Source organism: Cibotium barometz, chromosome 54, assembly GCF_041138505.1.
Source record: "Cibotium barometz isolate CiBa-2024 chromosome 54, ASM4113850v1, whole genome shotgun sequence".
NCBI classification, from domain to species: domain Eukaryota; kingdom Viridiplantae; phylum Streptophyta; class Polypodiopsida; order Cyatheales; family Cibotiaceae; genus Cibotium; species Cibotium barometz.
The window spans coordinates 15,834,025-15,851,274 of NC_141099.1; the positions used below are offsets into that span (position 1 = coordinate 15,834,025).

The 17,250-nt window shown below is 39.5% G+C and overlaps 1 protein-coding gene across 2 annotated transcripts; it reads left to right on the top strand.

Annotated features, from left to right (window-relative positions):
• Positions 1 to 7,163: 7,163 nt before the first annotated feature.
• On the top strand, positions 7,164 to 10,742 carry LOC147607890 (putative glucan endo-1,3-beta-glucosidase A6). Of its 2 annotated transcripts, none has more exons than XM_086789920.1 (3): positions 7,164 to 7,420; positions 8,983 to 10,275; positions 10,383 to 10,742. In XM_086789920.1, the coding sequence occupies exons 1-3, from the start codon at positions 7,276 to 7,278 to the stop codon at positions 10,418 to 10,420; spliced, it is 1,476 nt and encodes a 491-aa protein (XP_086646046.1). In that variant the 5' UTR covers positions 7,164 to 7,275; the 3' UTR covers positions 10,421 to 10,742. The 2 variants fall into 2 exon arrangements, with proteins under 2 accessions (XP_086646046.1, XP_086646047.1); XM_086789921.1 differs by having other exon boundaries at positions 7,364 to 7,530.
• The last annotated feature ends 6,508 nt before the right edge of the window (positions 10,743 to 17,250 follow it).

Here is a 17,250-nt window from a genome sequence, read left to right on the forward strand (position 1 = left end):
CCGATGATATGTCACATGAGGGGGTTTTGACAAACTTTTGGACAAGTTCACCGTGCTCCCATTTTTCAAATAGGAATGGGATTTTTCCCAAATTATCTAATATGGTGTTTTTGGGAAGTACAAAAATTAAAGAGCTGATTATACCACTACAATAGTACAACGGTGATAGATAGCTATGGAACAAAAAGATTGTATTTCAAGGCATCTAGGATGTAGAAGGAGTCGAGCTAAAACCAATTACACAACCTTGATTGTCAACCAAAAATGAACCCACTGGAGTAATTTTAGATAGTAACACCCTAGTTAGAATAGCATTTTTCTAGTAAAGATTCACAAGAGAATCTTCAAGCCTAAACACTTTATCAACACTCTCACCAATCAAGGTCACATCAGTAGCTAGTCCACTAGGTAACAATTCGAGCTTGAAGAGAAGCCACTTCAGAAATATCCACAGCTTTGCCACATTCGAAGCAATAGCCACCATCCGAGAGCTTGTTTAGCTTTGTTTGCTTGTAGATTGCACACTTATTTAAAATGAAAACTCCATTGAAGTTTTTATCTCCAAAGTTTCAAACACCTAATGAAAACGCCAAGTAAGATATATACACATAGAATTTTCATTCCATGTATTTAAGCACTGACTTTTACCTCTTTGCCATATCCCATCTCAAATATTTGAACATGAAAGGCAGCCTCAAGCTTGCGTTTGCATCTATCTGCAAAAACAGGTGTCAAATGTCAATATTTCGAGCGACAAACATGACAATTTCACCTCTTTAAAACTGGTCAACCATTTGATGGTAAACATTTTTCCTTTTGTTCACGAAGGTAAGCTGCAATGCAAGCTTCTTGTGAGACATTTACAAAAAAACTACATAAATATTAAGCATTGAAGAGACTTACAGTTGCCAAATCCATTGAGGTTAGACCATCTGCAATGGTTAATTGCTCAAAGTTACCAATACCTCTACTCTTTTGAACTTTTTCAATTTGAATGACAACAAAGCCAATGGTAGCTTTCAAGGTAGGATCACTTTGGGCTTTAAGAAAATAGTTACGAATTTGTATTTCAGGCACAAATACTAAAAATAATTCAAAGGGCTTAGCCTTGATTATGAAAGTAGTAGCGTCAACACACAAAGAAAAAGCAACACTACCCCCATCATTGGCATTTTTAGGAACAACAGTTGCACCTTCTATGCGTATACATGCATTTTCTTCTATTTTGTCCATAAATTTTTTAATAAACCCTTCACTAATCACTAAGGTTATAGTGCTAAAGCCCTCCCTATCAGCGAGATTAGCTTTTAAGTATTTCTTATAATCTTTCATTGCCTTAAATGTACCATAAACATTCATCACCCTACCCTCAAAAGCAAAACGAAGGCTACTATTAGTAATTTGTGAGATACTAAGAAATGGAAGAGATAGAGAAGACTTGGCAGAGATGTGAGGAAGAATTGAAATCAACTTTGATTTGCTTAGCTCCTCACTAGCTTTGCACACTGCAACACAAAGTATAAATCATCATTTGGTTTCGTAAGGATTATGTGAGAATGAGGAGAAAGAGACTTTACCTTTCTTTCGTTTACCACAAATAGTTCCCTATTTACTTTACGCTTAGAATATTGATCTCTCTCTTCCTGAGAGCTTTTGAAAACAATTCCTTCGATTTGTGGACAAGAAAGCTGGGGAACTTCCAAGCACACACAATCAGACTTCAGACACCATTCACAAGTTAATAATGTCGAGGGAGAATGCACACTATGTTCATCTTGCTCAATAGCTTTGGAAGAAGAAGTGGCAGAACTGTATTCTAAACAAAGAAAAAAAAGCTAAGCTTTTTCACATAATAGCCTAAGATTCAAATATGTTTCAAAGACTAAGTAAATTTACCATTGTCACAATCCATTTTTGAGAGCTCCATGCTTGTTCGAATAGGCAAAATACCCACAAGCATGAGACACTTCTTTATATAGTAGTTGGGCACATGTCCTTTAACTTATTTACAAAATAAAAAAGATAATATTAATATTAATGATGCTCACCCTCAGATTTATAAATCAACTTCAGAAATCACACATTCACTAATTAAATCAGCCGATCACGAAAATCTGCGCCCACTCTCTACGTTTACTCACACACACAGTCTCATTCAAAACGTCTTTGCCATAGAAGAAACAACATTACTCCGGAAAAAACAATATTACACCGGAATAAGAAGCAACATTACACCGAAATAAAAAGCAACATTAGATCACAAAAATAATTAAAACCGATTGCTGAGAGTGAAGGTGATGGACAATGATCCAAGAAATCTACATGAAATATCTAGAAAGACATTCGAAAAATTTTGGTTTGCAAGGGGTCCCCGTGTGATGGACGGTACAAGATGAGGGAGCACTCGTTTGTGCTATGCATTACAAGAGAAGAAGAGCTAGGCGCTGTCTTTCAGATTTTTCTATTTAAATAACAAAAAGCTTAAAGTTAGATTGCTTTTTTTCATAAATTTATGTTTTTCAATTTGACATTAAATATATATCCTATTTTCTAAAAAGAAAAACTAGCTACTCGTTCCGTAATTTATAAACAACGAAAGATTTATGGACGGTATTGATGGCTAAGCACATCTAAAAATCTTCAAAAATAACAAAAAATCAATCTAAAAATCCATCTAATATACTATGTGCTCTCTCTCTCTCTCTCACTTTGCGCAAAATGAGTAGCAAAATTAAATTGATAGCATCATAGCCACCGAATTAAAAGCGTCATAGGCACCAAGGCCTCAGCAAGACAAACGCCCCAGCATGCAAGAAAAAAAAATTAATGTAATAAAAAGCTATTGGAACTCTGCTCTCTCTCTCTCTCTCTCTCTCTCTCTCTCTCTCTCTCTCTCTCTCTCTCTCTCTCTCTCTCTCTCTCTCTCTCTCTCTCTCTCAGTTTGCACAAACTGATGAGTACCAATAGTTTAAAAGCATCTAACACAAGCACGTCAACTCTGCGGACTCTCTCTCTCTCTCTTAGTTTCTCCGAAATCAATAGGAGCCAAAACGTCAACTCTGTGTACTCTCTCTTCTCTCAGTTTCTCTGAAATGAGTAGGAGCAATGAAGTAAATCAACCGCCCCTAACACGGATGCGTCATCGGCATGAATGTGTCAGCACTCAGCATTAGCCTACCCCTAATAGAGATGCGTGCCCATCAGCTTTCTTGATTCGCATCACAAATAGAGGCCAAGTCTGGCTAGATGCATAACATCACAGAGAGAGGCACAAGGGGGCGCGACCCCAACTGTGGCTGGAGCATAACATCACAGAGAGAGACACAAGCACACGCGACCCAAGTGTGGGTGGAGGAGCCGTGACGCTATGTAAAGCCTCCAACAACCTCCAAGCGGTCTAATCTAATAAAGCCTCCAACATTTTTCACTGTGCACGTTGGGCTCGAAAATAAAGAGTGATCTTCGCGATCAATAAAAGAAAGCCCAATAAATAACCCACAAAAACCCATGATTAAAAAAAGCATGATGAACATAAAGGGCCCACTAGTTCTTATCATTTTTTTTCCTTAGCCAAAAAAAAAAGGAACCCATCACAAAAGGGTCTTTGACCATTGGTTAAAGCATCTTATTCACCACGTTTCCTAAACGGCTTTTTAAAACCACCTCAAGCTCCCAAAACCACCTTTCATCTCTCTTCACCTCCTTCGAGATGAAGGCTTATGGATATGATCAACAGGGTTTCAGCACGGGAGTTCTAATCTCAGATTTAGAGGAGCTTCCAGATTGAGTAAATTGGTATTTCAACAGTGTGGGAAGGATTCTTTAATTCACTAATTTTATTTTATTTTTTCGAAAAAAAATCACACTTCTTTTCTCTAGTCGCCTGAGATTGTTTATTTTTTTAATCTCTCTCTCTCTCTCTCTCTCTCTCTCTCTCTCTCTCTCTCTCTCTCTCTCTCTCTCTCTCTCTCTCTCTCTCTCTCTACTGATTCTTTGTTTTTGCTTTGTCCTCTCTCCCCCCTATTTTGCCATCGGCTCTCTCTTCCTTTGCAAATAGAAACACAAATAGGTCATAGCCATGTTTAGGGCTCATTGGGGGCATAAACATTACATACAGCCAGATGTCTTGCCTCTACTAGGACAAAGGCACCATCCCTGTCTGAATACATTCTACCCCTCCCATTTGTCTATCATATAAATGGATTTGCCACCACTCTTGGCATGGGGGACCTTAATAAATACAACCAATAGTTCTACCCTCGTCTCGAGAGACGTAGCTGTGTATCATTGCTAGTTTTTAATTCTTGCAAACATATAAAGTGAGTCATATTTATACCACCACATAAAGTGAGTCATATTTATACCACCATAGCCTACAGCATTCCTTTGATAAAAGGCCTCACACACTTTAGGAGAGGATTTTACATGTTTCATAAGGCATGAGTCTAATGAAGAGATTACACAACAGGGGTTATCGTCTAGACTAGGGGTTCACCCGAGTCGAGGTTCTCAAGAACTGCATATTGATTTGAGACTTCCAAGGTTCAGGACCTAGCCTTCTTCTTGGGGGAACCTCTACCCGAGCTAGAGCTTCCCAAGAGGGAAATTTCTTTTACAGTAGGAGGGGTTTTGGGGAGATAGGGGTCTTACCTTCAGAACTTGAGCGAGACTCCTCTCTGTCAGGTGAGCGCTCCTGCTTATGGGATGATTCTACCTCCATGGCCATGGCAGTGTCTCAAAGCGGAATGTCTTCTTATTAGAGGAGGGGATAGCATCGGCAAAGGATTTTGCGCTTGGGGTTGGACAGTTCATTTGTGATTGCTTGTGGGAGCTCACGCATGGTATTCTTGTCCATGGACCCTAGTATAAGCTTGTCAGCATATGAGTGACAATGAGTGGGAGATTCTAAAGTACATAAAGCCAAGGGCTCCATGCAAACATCATGTGTGATTGTCTATTGATATTTCTATATTGTTCTAAATATGGCCGACTTACACTGTGTTTTGCCATAATATAGAGCTATGCTTAGTCACATAAATTTGGTTAATATAGAGCTATGCTTAGTCACATAAATTTGGTTAATTCAAGATTTCCATAAAGAAGAGGAGTGTGTAGATTTGAAGAGGAGTGTGTAGATTTGAGATAGGGGGTGGTAAATCATATGAATTTTTATTTTTATTTTTTTTGTTTTCATAAGCGCGGTGAATTGAATTAGAATAGAACAAAAATTACATCAGCTGGAGCATGGAGAGCATCCAAGGAGAAACCATAGTACCAGACAGGGGTGAATCTATACAACCAGGATACAACCAACCAGGAAAAATCATATGATTGGCTTCTTAATGTTTTCACATGCATTCATGACAACTTTCTTACGAGGGTTGTAAATGCCTTAAAGCTACGTACACACACTTTTATGAACATAACATAGAGATAAGCATCATATTGTTGTATTATGTTAGGGAGATTACCTTACACATATTTATATGTATGAATGAAATATTCATTGTTGTACTATGCTAGGGGGATTAATAGCCTTACATGTATTCATGTATATGATTACAAGGTTCATATACACACATTTTGGCTAAAAAGAAACAGTATTTTTCAATATAAGACTTATGGACACAAATTGGCTAAGGAATAATGAAATTCCTACCTTGTCAACATGCTTTAATAATGATTAGCATATCATCACATGTCAAATCCCAAAACCTTTACTCCATATTTAAGTGAGTTTATGTCCAATATAGTTTTTATCATGCAACCAATGGTCTTATTTTAAAAAAAAGAAACTTTTATTTGGCCTTTCATCATGAGGGAACCAAACTTTTAGATAGGTTGGACAAAATATAACACACTTTAATTGAATCACCTTTTGAACTTTGTGAGTATATGCATCTTGAAGACCTCTCAAAAATGTCTACAAAAATGTACACGTACAAAAAAATATTAAAACGCTTGGTCATCTCAGTTGTTTCCTCTACGTTGTTTCCTTAAGAGCAACTAATCAAGACAAACTTGATTTCTTAGGTTTTCTTATGTTAAACAAATGCAAACTTATGTATGTTTGTAATTTCAAAATAAACTTTCATTACTTATGTTTCTTTAAACTAATGTGCTACCAAATATATGTATATATATTCTCCCAAAAAAAATTTGACAATGCTTTGGGGTTGCTCACATTTGGAATGTTTGTGGTCTTGTTTATGTAACATAAGCTTTTAATATTTGGTTAGATTGCTCCCCATTCCTTGCCCCCTTTTTCCTCCCCTTCAATTCAAGAGTTGCCAGTGCAAATTTTTCTTTGAGTGTCGTATAAATATACATTCTTTCAAGGCTCACTTGATATGTGTGGGGTGCGTGCATGCATGTGCACGCACACACACAAGCCATCTATACACTTAAAATATCAGCTTGAAGGTGGATGTGTGTGCACACAGACACATATCAATTCCCATCCTCTCATGCTCATTCTCGTTGTTTTTAGAATTTCCAAGTAAATCATAATTGTTCATAAGCATATGTTCATTGAAGTTGACCAACACATGCTCACGTTTCAATCTTTCCCTTTGAATCCTTATTTAGATCTCGTGTGCATTGAACTATGCTCTCTCTCTCTCTCTCTCTCTCTCTCTCTCTCTCTCTATATATATATATATATATATATATATATATATATATATATGTATGTATACATATGTATACATATATATGTATATATATTTATATACATATACACACATACTTACATATATACATATGTATATATGTAACACACATACATGTATATATGTATGTATTCTCACACACACACACATATATGTATATATATATATATATACACACACATTATTATATATATATGTATATATATATATATATACATATACACACATACATACATATATACATATGTATATATGTATGTATTCTCACACACTTTTTTTTTTGTAATATGTATGTATATTCTCTCACACACACACACATATACATATATATATATACACACACATTATTATATATTTATGTATGTTTTTATATATGTCGCAATACCGCCTTTAGGCTAGCAAACGCGCCTTTCCTTTCTGGGCGGCAGTTTCTTGATAAGGAGTAATAATCAATGCACATAGGTTTTGAAGGTGAAAGGGCAGCGGACATCAAAGTCGTGGAGCGTGGCAGGGGAAACAGCCCTCCAGCTCATCTGATTCTCACGAGCCACACTTCTCCTTCCGCTCACGTCAACGCGTAGCTCCCTCTTTTACTCGCCCTTGAATGAATGCAGAATTGTTATCAGAGACGCCATCGCTTCTCCATCTTCAATTTTCTGTATATTTTGTGGGTGCTGAGATGAGGCATCTCCACAGCATCTCCAACCTCTTGCTTCTCCTGCTCTTCTCGGCCTTTGCTCCAAACACAGGTTTGCCTAAACCCTTACACCCTTTCTTCAAGGCATTGCAATAAAGGATCATCATTCCTGCAAGAATCTTGCACTGTTTGATCAAATGCCTGAAGAACAAGATACAGAAGGTGAGGAGAATCAAAGTCAGGTTAACTTTGCTCTTTCATCTTTCCCTCAAGAACCAGAGAAAAGCCATTGCTTGGTTTCTGTCCTCTTGCTTTCAGAATACAGCATTAGCTTAGCAAAAACAAGACAAAGAGAACCACAAGAAGAACCATAGCCTTTAAGGACTGAAAGAACAGACTAGTTAAGAAACTACACACAAAAAACAGACATTCTTTTTAATTTATTTTATTTTGAGAGTAGTGCAACATCGTGTCCTCATTTTTATTTTTCACTTTTGTTTTTTTCCTGATAGTGTAACTTAGTTATTTAGTGCCAGGCAGCATTGCTTTCCCATTTTATTTTATTTTTTCCTTTTCTTTAAAGCACTAAAAAGAATAGGCGTTCTAATAGAGTGTAACGTATTTATTTAGTGATAGGCAACATCGCGTCCCTTTTTTTTCTCTGAGAGTCTAATTGTTTAGGCACGTAATCCAGCTGTCCGCACCTGATTTATCCAAGTGGCACTTTCTTTTTTTCTGAGGATGCGTTGTAGAATCCATGTGTCAGCACCTGATTTATCCAAGTGGCACCTTTTTTTTTTTTTTCCTGAGAGTGTATTGTAGTGGGGACCAGCTGCTGCTTCTCGGCAACTGCTGCAGCAGTCTGTCCCCCCTTTACAGTCCTGCCACATGGCAAAATGAGATGGCCACAGAGAGTGATGGAGTAGGGAAAGGCTACCGATGGCCTTTGCCGGCCGTCATGGTCTTGGGGGCTCATAATCCTGAGATTGATGGTGACACCAAAGAGAATAGAAATGTGACACATCAGATTCCCAGATGTGACTGTCAACGCAACTGTACAGCTACATATCAGCAATTTTGGGAATGAGAATGATCGTGACTGCTCAAATTCAGAGATTCGAATTCTGCTGGAGAAAGTGTGTCAATTCGAGGGCCCAGATTTCAATTCTGAGCCCCTACAACCATGACATGTGGGTGAATACTGTGGCAAGGGCAAGAATAGTGAGAATAGTAGTGTAGAGATTTAGTCATAGGCTCTCCAATTGCTAGAACCTACTGGGTTTGAACTCAGGCTCCTACCTTGAGATTCAAACCCCTCACCAAATCCAGCTCCCGGCCCATCCCACAGGCAGCAACCAGCTGCAAGAAGCAGGATCTAAGCAGCAGCAAACAGGTCAAGACTGGTGTATTAGCTATCTCATACAGGCCATGTCCATTGTTTGCAAGAAGTAGGGTGTTAAAGCTATCAAAAATGGGCCATATCCATGGTGCAAGAAGTCTGCTGCTGGACCTACTCCATACATACATATGGGTGTGCTTGCAAGAAGCAGGGAGTAGGAGTTGTTTGGAAGTGGTCAACACTCGTATCAATGCATTTATGTAGCAGGTTGTAAGCTTGCTTCACCATGTGTAGTGCTTGCAATGCTCATTTTTGTGTCATCTTATGTAAAGCAGATGCAAGGTATAGCATTGGAGTGGACTATGGCCAGCTAGGGGATAACCTACCCCCTCCTTACAAAGCAGTGGAGCTCATCAAGCACATGAACATAGGCAAAGTGAAGATCTACGATGCCAACCCGGCCATCCTCAAAGAGCTCGAAAACACCGACATCAAGGTCTGTGTGATGCTGCCAAATGAGCAAATCATCGCCGTAGCGACCAACAAGACCCTAGCAGATGTCTTCGTCCATACCAACATATCTTCTTTTTACCCCAACACCAAAATCCGCACCCTGCTGGTCGGCAATGAGATACTGTCTGCATCTAATCAGACATGGCCTTACCTGGTCCCAGCCATGATCAATCTACACAAAGCTCTTCGAAGGCACAAGCTGAGAAAGGTAAAGGTGAGCACCCCTTTGGCTATGGACCTGCTGCAGGGGTCTCTGTTTCCCCCTTCAAATGCCTCCTTCCGCACAGACATAGCAGAGTCTGTGATGAAGCCGATGTTAAGCTTTCTACACCATACGAGGTCTCCCCTGTTTTTGGATGTGTACCCTTTCTTTGCAAGGGAGGATGATGCAGCCAACATCTCTCTGGATTTTGCTCTCTTTGCTCCAGGTGCTGCAGTGTACAAGGACAAGAATGGTTTAGAGTATCACAACCTTCTCGATTTACAGCTTGATGCTGTGGTGGCTGCCATGGCCAAGGCAGGTTACCCTAACGTAGAGCTCACAATCAGTGAAACAGGATGGCCTACTCGAGAAGATCTAGATGAAAGGGGGGCAAACATACACAATGCAGCACTTTACAACAGGAGGCTTGTGAAGAAAGTGCTGGCGAAGCCGCCTGTAGGAACCCCTCGACGGCAAGGAGTAGTCATGGATACCTACATTTTTGCCTTGTTCAATGAAGACCTCAAAACAGGGCCTACAACGGAGCGCAACTGGGGGCTTCTGTACCCTAATGGAACCCATGTGTATGACATTGACCTCACAGGCTATCTCAATGAGTCACAGTACAAGCCGTTACCTCCTGCACCGCCTGAAGTAGCCCCCGGAAAGCTCAAACTGTGGTGTATAGCCAACCCGAAAGCCAATGCTGCAGCATTGGGAGGAGCTCTGAGCTATGCATGTGGACAGGGCTCTGCTGATTGCAAACCCATCCAACCAGGACAAGCCTGCTTCTACCCCAACAATACTCTCTCCCATGCCTCATATGCCTTCAATGACTACTACAACAAGTTTCAGAAGATTGGGGGAACATGTGTCTTTGGTGGTGCTGCAAACCTCACCACACAAGATCCAAGTGAGTTTCATGTTGCCTGTAAAATATCAAAAGCTTTTTGGGGTCTTAGGTTTCATTGCACTTTTTCACATTTCACCACTCATGTGTTTTGCCATTTTTGACTGCAGGCCATGGAGCTTGCAAATACCCACCCACCTTTGTATAAGAAGCGGCTAACGGCCATTGCGTTTCTCCATGCCTGTGGCGAAACCCTTTGATTTTGGAACGATCCGTACTAGCCGAGATGGACTCGCTGCCTGTTTCCCCTTCTGTTGAGATGCATTTAATAATGGTTTGCCTGCTCGGTAGATTAACCTGTCTGTGAGAGGTCAAAAGGATCATCCCCAACTATTTATTTAGATTCAAACCGTACCATCATCATTCTTATATGTCCACTGTTGATGGAGGAAGTTGTTCAGCCATATGAGACCTGTCATTAATGTACTTTCTTAGGAACGGCATGCAATTCTAGCCCTCTATTTTGTGTTCTTCTGCGTTGAGGAAACAAGTCTCTCTCTCTCTCTCTCTCTCTCTCTCTCTCTCTCTCTCTCTTATTTGGTGACAGGTACAGCGGTCCACAGCAAGATGGCCTCCGCTCCTAAACCACCTCTTTGGAGTCGCAGATGGCCTTGCCAATCACAACAAAGCTTTGAATAGCTGAAATTTTCGGTGCAGACACGTGTCACTTTTTGTGGCCATCTCATTTTGCCAGGTTGTAGGAGTGTACAAGAGAGAACAAACTGTCGCAACACTAGTACCTATAAGGTATAGATGATATATTAAGGCCCTTTTACACACAGCATGGGCAGCCGTCCATGCATGACCAAGCTGTGGCCAGCAGGACAAGGAGATATGGGGTGCCTCCTTCTTGCTGGCTTAATATTGTTGCTATTTTTTTAACTGCCATAATTAGGACTACTAGTTTCTCATAATAAATAAAACAGTGTTTGAAACCAACATCATATTGGCCGAAACAAGGGCGATGGACATAGTGTGAACTTCTATACATGTTTTTATGTGTGTGGGGAGAGAGAGAGAGAGAACTTTTCAAGTTAAGATAAAAGCTCATTGTGGGCTTCAAATATCCAAACATAAATTCTTTTGTTAAAGAGATGATTACAAGTATACTCATAAAAGTAGGGAAAAAAACTTTTGAGGGTCCTAAGGGAAAGCCTATGGTGAACATGCTTTTAGAAAAAAAAGCATATTTCTCCTATATTTGCCTACGAAGAATCGTTGGCTTATTATTCATGCAACATTGTCGCTATTTTTTTAACTACCATCTAGTTTCTCATAATTAAAAAAAACTAGCATCTTTTGAGGAAACAGAGCTTTCCATGTAAAAAGAAAAAGAATTTTATTAAGAGAATAAATGTTTTGACCGTCCGCTTTCTCTCTCTTTAATCTCTCTCTCTCATATAGCCTATAAAAATTCCAACAATCAGAGCTACCACCGACCTAGTCCAATTTCAACGCACAGAGGAGCCAACCTTTTCACAACATGTACTCACTCACAAGCGCTTTAGCTTTTATCATCATCATTGCGTAGCTGTTTGAGAGACAAAGAGAGAGAGAGAGAGAGAGAGAGAGAGAGAGAGAATGTGTGTGTGTGTGTGTGTGGTGTACAACATAGAATTGTCCTCTCAAAAACGAGTGCATAAATGTAGCAACACACACGCACATGCAACAACAAAGATATGCATTGACACAATCGATCAATCAATAAGCATACATATGGTATAACAAACACAGATCTCATCAAACACAAAGGCAGAGAAAAGTGCTCTTTAAGCGTCCAGACATACCTCGTTGCATCATCATCTCTCTTAATTGCTATCTCACATGCTCCTAACGGGTCTCTCTCTCTCTCTCTCTCTCTCTCTCTCTCTCTCTCTCTCTCTCTTCTCCTTGTGCACAAGTAAGACCCAAACCTCCCACCTTTGATCAAGCACTTTTTTTTTTTTTGCAAATGCCACCCTTTGGCCAAAATGCAAAGAATTAATTAATTTCACACTAAATAGAAAACACACAACCCAATGCTTAAAAAGGACTCTACCAATGGAGTGGACTTTCTTAACGTTAGTAAATCATCCACAAAAAAGTGTTCATCAAAACAGTTTCTCTGAATAAGCAGGATTGAACTACTTTTTAAGTGAAAGATTCTACGAAGGAAATGGTAAAGAGAATTCTTAACTCAAATAGTAGAAAGGTCAAAAGAGGATTCTTAGCTCAAATAGTAGAAAGGTCAAAAGAGAAATGTGCGAAACTTTGAACAGATGAGATTGGTGGGGCGTAATGTGTGCATAAATGTATGTCCATGTGCACACCCACACTACCATTCTCCAAATTCAATAAAGCAAATATCTTCTTGTTTAATTCAAAAACTTGGTAATTCTTTAAACACCCTTTGTATATGCCAAATTTTGACTTTAAGTTCATTGATGGATGCCATCAATGGAACTAATGCATGACGACATTTAATACATTGATGGATGCCATCAATGGAACTAATGCATGACGACATTTAATACAACATCTGCACCTTTCAATCGGTTCAACACTTTGTAAGGTTCATTCATAGGAACTGACTACCTCATCAAGAAGCTACGACCTAGCCGAACAACACTAGACACCTGGAAGTTTCTTACCTAGCCACTACCATTGTGTAACATGGGTGCTTATGGAAGCATGTTTATGAATTGATTAATTATGAGTAGCACCTAATCAGAGACTTAAACCCATGTACAAACTACTTCTTCTTCATGCTCAATACAAAGTAGAGAGAGAGAGCCTAATCTACCATGTATTACTAACATGATATATATACAATGTTGAATAGAGATACTCAATGGTGGCATTGCTCCTAAGTTCTCAATGACAATACAATGCTTAGTAATGAAATGCTGATGTACTACTAACATGATATATATACAATGCTGAATAGAGATAGTCAATGGTAGCACTGCTCCTAAGTTCTCAATGACTCAATGATGTGACTGAGCCTGATCAATGAAGAAGAAGAAACTTGAGGAAGGTTCCAAGTATGATATAAAAAAATAGACAATCGACATGATGCTAAGCTCATGAACAAATGGGAGGGTCCTTACGGAATTGTGCATGCTCACCATAATGGTGTACCTAGAGAACCTAGATGGTACTCCACTTAAGCATGTGGTCAATGGTCACAAACTTAAAGCCTATTATTCTCAGCCATAGTGTCAACGAGGAACTTTACCCCGTTGCCTAGAGGGGGCTAAATGAGGGTTTTCTGTTTAACACTTGAAATGCTTTTGCCAATGTAAATAGTTTTGATTTCCAAAGTTTGTTGATACACGGTTTACAAGGTGTTACAAGAAAAGGCACATATTAGAATGTCAGTAAACTACTTCATCACTGGACAAGTTGAAGTTTTTCTTCAAGAGGGGGATGGACAAGTCACACGATACCAGAATGTAGTTGTTGATGGTCACAAGGGATTTGGGAATCAGGCAACTCTTCCACCAACTTCTATTTGTCCATGTTCTTGTTTATACTACTTTTTGTACAAGAGGGGAAGGTTATTCACGTTGAGGTTGACTTGGAAGAGGTTTTTTGGGGTCTTTTATGGTTTAGTTTTCTCAAATATTGTTTCACATGTAGTAAAGTCACCTTGTTGATGAGCTTTGGTAATAGTGCACGAGTGTGGTGCTTAGGAGTTTCTTTTAACATGTGTGAGCAGGGTTTTAGAGCTTTTTTTCTTTTTCAACTTCGGAATTTTGGATGGGAAAGTATATGAGTTTTTTCCTTTGTGATGAGATAAAGAAGTTGGGTCAAATTTTCATTAAAGTTGACTTCTTCAAGGTGGGAAAAGGAAGTCCATGTTCATGTTATAACATAATCATGCACATGAAGGGCTTGAAGGGAACATATGCACTAACACACAAATAGTTATTAGAGGAAGATTGAGATATTCTAGGGGCCCTTTAAGAGGTGTCATTAGGAATTTTAAGTATTTTGCTTTAAGTGTTAAATCACTTTGACTCTTCTCCTTCTCTTCATTCTCTCCTCCCTTCCTCCTTCCTCCTTACTCCTTCCTCCCTCCTCCCCTAGCTGCCCTCAAATTTCATATTTCAAACTTTTGATCCGTTTCACCTTCTTTCTTCTCCCTTCTCCTTCTCTTCCTCCCTCCTCCCTTCCTCCTCCCTCCCTCCTCCCCTAGCTATCCCTCGTCCTCCTTCCTCCCTTGGCTGCCCCTCCTCCTCCACTTGCCGTGCCTCCTATATTGCTCCTTTCCCACTCCTCTCCCTCATGCATGCTCTCACCCACTACTACATCTATGCCCCTCCTCCACTTGCCTCCCCTCCTCTATTGATCCTTTTTCACCCCTCTCCCCCTCGTGCATGCTCTCACCCACTGCTACACCTATACCTCTCCTCTTATCTGCATCACCTATATCACTGACCAAGGCTTCACTACTCACCAATGCCCCTCCTCTTATCTCCATCACCTATATCACTCACCTAGGCTTCACCACTCACCAAGGCTTCACCACTCACCAAGGAAATTCCTCATGTCACTTCTTTTCCTTTCAATCTACACACTTTCATGAAGCTTTTTCTTATGTGATTCCTCTCCTCCTTGTTCTTTGCACATCACCTACATCACTCATTTAGGGCTTTTCCTCGCACCGCTTCTATTCCTTGCAATCTGCATACTCCCCTGATAGTTTTAATTATATCATTTTCCTTCCAAGTATTCTTCTCTCCCTTACTTTCCAAGACATCCCTAAAAAACATCTTAAATTTAGGTCGCATGTAGATCTTCACCCCATGACTAAGCAAATTTTTGGATTACTAGAGAAGGTCAGAATTACACAGATGTCGACTTGGAAAGCATGTAGACACATAATAGGAATAGCATTAATCTTTGGACATATGGTAGAATTTTCCCAAGGGATCCTCTATTGCATGCTCCACCCCCCTTTCAAAATGTAACTACGTTTCTATGTTTTTTGGGTGATGGACTCAATGGCCTTCTTGGATATTGTAGAAGGCTACACTTATAGCTCTAGTTAAAGCACAAAGAAGGTTATAAATAGAGAATTTTATTCTATTGAGTCAACAAACAATCAAATGGATGTAAGAACAAGTTAATAAGCTAATTGCTAAGATAAAGGCATTGGAAGGAAAACGTACTATCATGGAGAAAGACATTAGAGTAGTGGAAGCTGATAAAGTTAAGTTACATAACAACACTTTCACTGCAAAAAGGATCGCTCAAAATATTTAAAAACACCTTGCAAACATAAAGAATATGCCCATGGGATTTAGAGAATGAAAAAGTAAGCCGTAAGTGGTGGACTCATTAGTTGAATGCAGTGGTGTAAGAAAAAGAAGTGATCAAGGGTGACAAGCTGGAGAGGGTAAGCTTGACATTGATGAATAGAGCACTAAGGGGTAAAGAGACATGTACAAATAAACTTGTGATACCATTGGATCCTAACTAAGGTGAATTACTTTAAGAGATGCCAATTGATGATGGAAGTGCATCAAGTAATGTATAAAAGAAAAACAATTGGTGTGCAATCCGAGAAAAATATTTGCTAGCTAGCTACATTTGAGGTGCCAATAGAATCACACAATACAATCAAATGGTATTTTAAAAGGAATTCAATCCTTAATGTGATTAAACAATAATCTATAGGGATAAATCTAGCATCGGCACATTTATCACATTGAGTGGCACACTTGGCGGTGATTTGAAGACATTGAAGTGCATGCATGGATGTAAACATGGGGTAAACTCAAAAATCATATACCTATTTGCTGCCACACTAGAGTTGAATGTGAGAAAGGAATTAATGTAAAGAAAAATAAAAATAAAGGAAGGAATGTAAAGCAGATTGCCAAGAAAGAGGGAAACACAAAGCGAGAAGGAGAAGGAAAAAAACCCACCAAATGGGCCAACGGGATCAAGAGTTATGATCAAAGTCTTTCCACCACAAATCGGCATCAAATTGATAAAGACTAGGACACCCAATTCTTGATATCCCTCATCGTCATATCCATCCATCTACCCTACATGCAAGGCTTAGTGACATTAGACAACGTTCTCATGTTGCACGTCAACTATGCATGGACCATGGAGTGGAACAGAGACGTGCTGAGTCTATTGTCAAACTAGAGGAGATTTTGTCAAAAGTGGTCTTGCATGAAGGATCAATAAAATCACAAAACATCTAGGCAAACATAAGATCTACCTAGTAAAATTTGCATGGGTGGCTCAAAGGTAAGGCATCTTCTATCCAACCATCCAAATGTTGAAAGACATACAAAGTTTGAGGTGTGGAGGAAAATATTTGACTATGCGACACATAGAGGAAAATATTTGACTATGCGACACAAATGTTGAAAGACATACAAAGTTTGAGGTGTGGAGGAAAATATTTGACTATGCGACACATAGAGGAAATGAGGCTAAAATGGGATTGAAGTGTGAAAAGGTATAGGTTTACCTTAACACTATTATTCCTCTACTTGAGAAAGAAACATTAACAAAGAAAGGTGAGCACCTTCAAGAAGAGAATGACAAGCTTATTATTACGGCCTTGGTCATGGTGGGAGAAACACATATTACACATTACATGGTAAGAAAGATCTTGCTAACATGTCCATGGTCTCTTTTTTCTCAATGAATTTGGGTCACTAGCCCTCTAGAGCACAGGAATGGAGAGATTCCATTACCTCATGAAAGCATTGTTCTTCAAGAACACTAGCCATGGTGGGGGGGGGAGGAAGAGCAACACCCTCCATGAGAAGTTCATTTGGTTCTTTAGAAGTTTGGGTGGGAGGAAGCACATGCAATCCCAAAAACAAAAGCCCCCTACATTATATCATCAAAAAGGTCGTCCTAAGTACGTGAAGAAGCTCTGCATGGGTAGCCTTACGTGCATGGGAAGGGCAGCAGTGCGATGGTTTACAACACCTCGTTACAGTAAGAAGTGGTTGGCCATTAAAC

What these genes read in the sequence shown, in the direction of transcription:
- LOC147607890 (XM_086789920.1), top strand. Translation starts at nt 7,276, where the DNA reads ATGAATGCAGAATTGTTATCAGAGACGCCATCGCTTCTCCATCTTCAA. An exon ending in GGCCTTTGCTCCAAACACAG is followed by an intron (nt 7,421 to 8,982) that starts GTTTGCCTAAAC and finishes TATGTAAAGCAG; the next exon opens with ATGCAAGGTATAGCATTGGA. An exon ending in CCTCACCACACAAGATCCAA is followed by an intron (nt 10,276 to 10,382) that starts GTGAGTTTCATG and finishes TTTTGACTGCAG; the next exon opens with GCCATGGAGCTTGCAAATAC.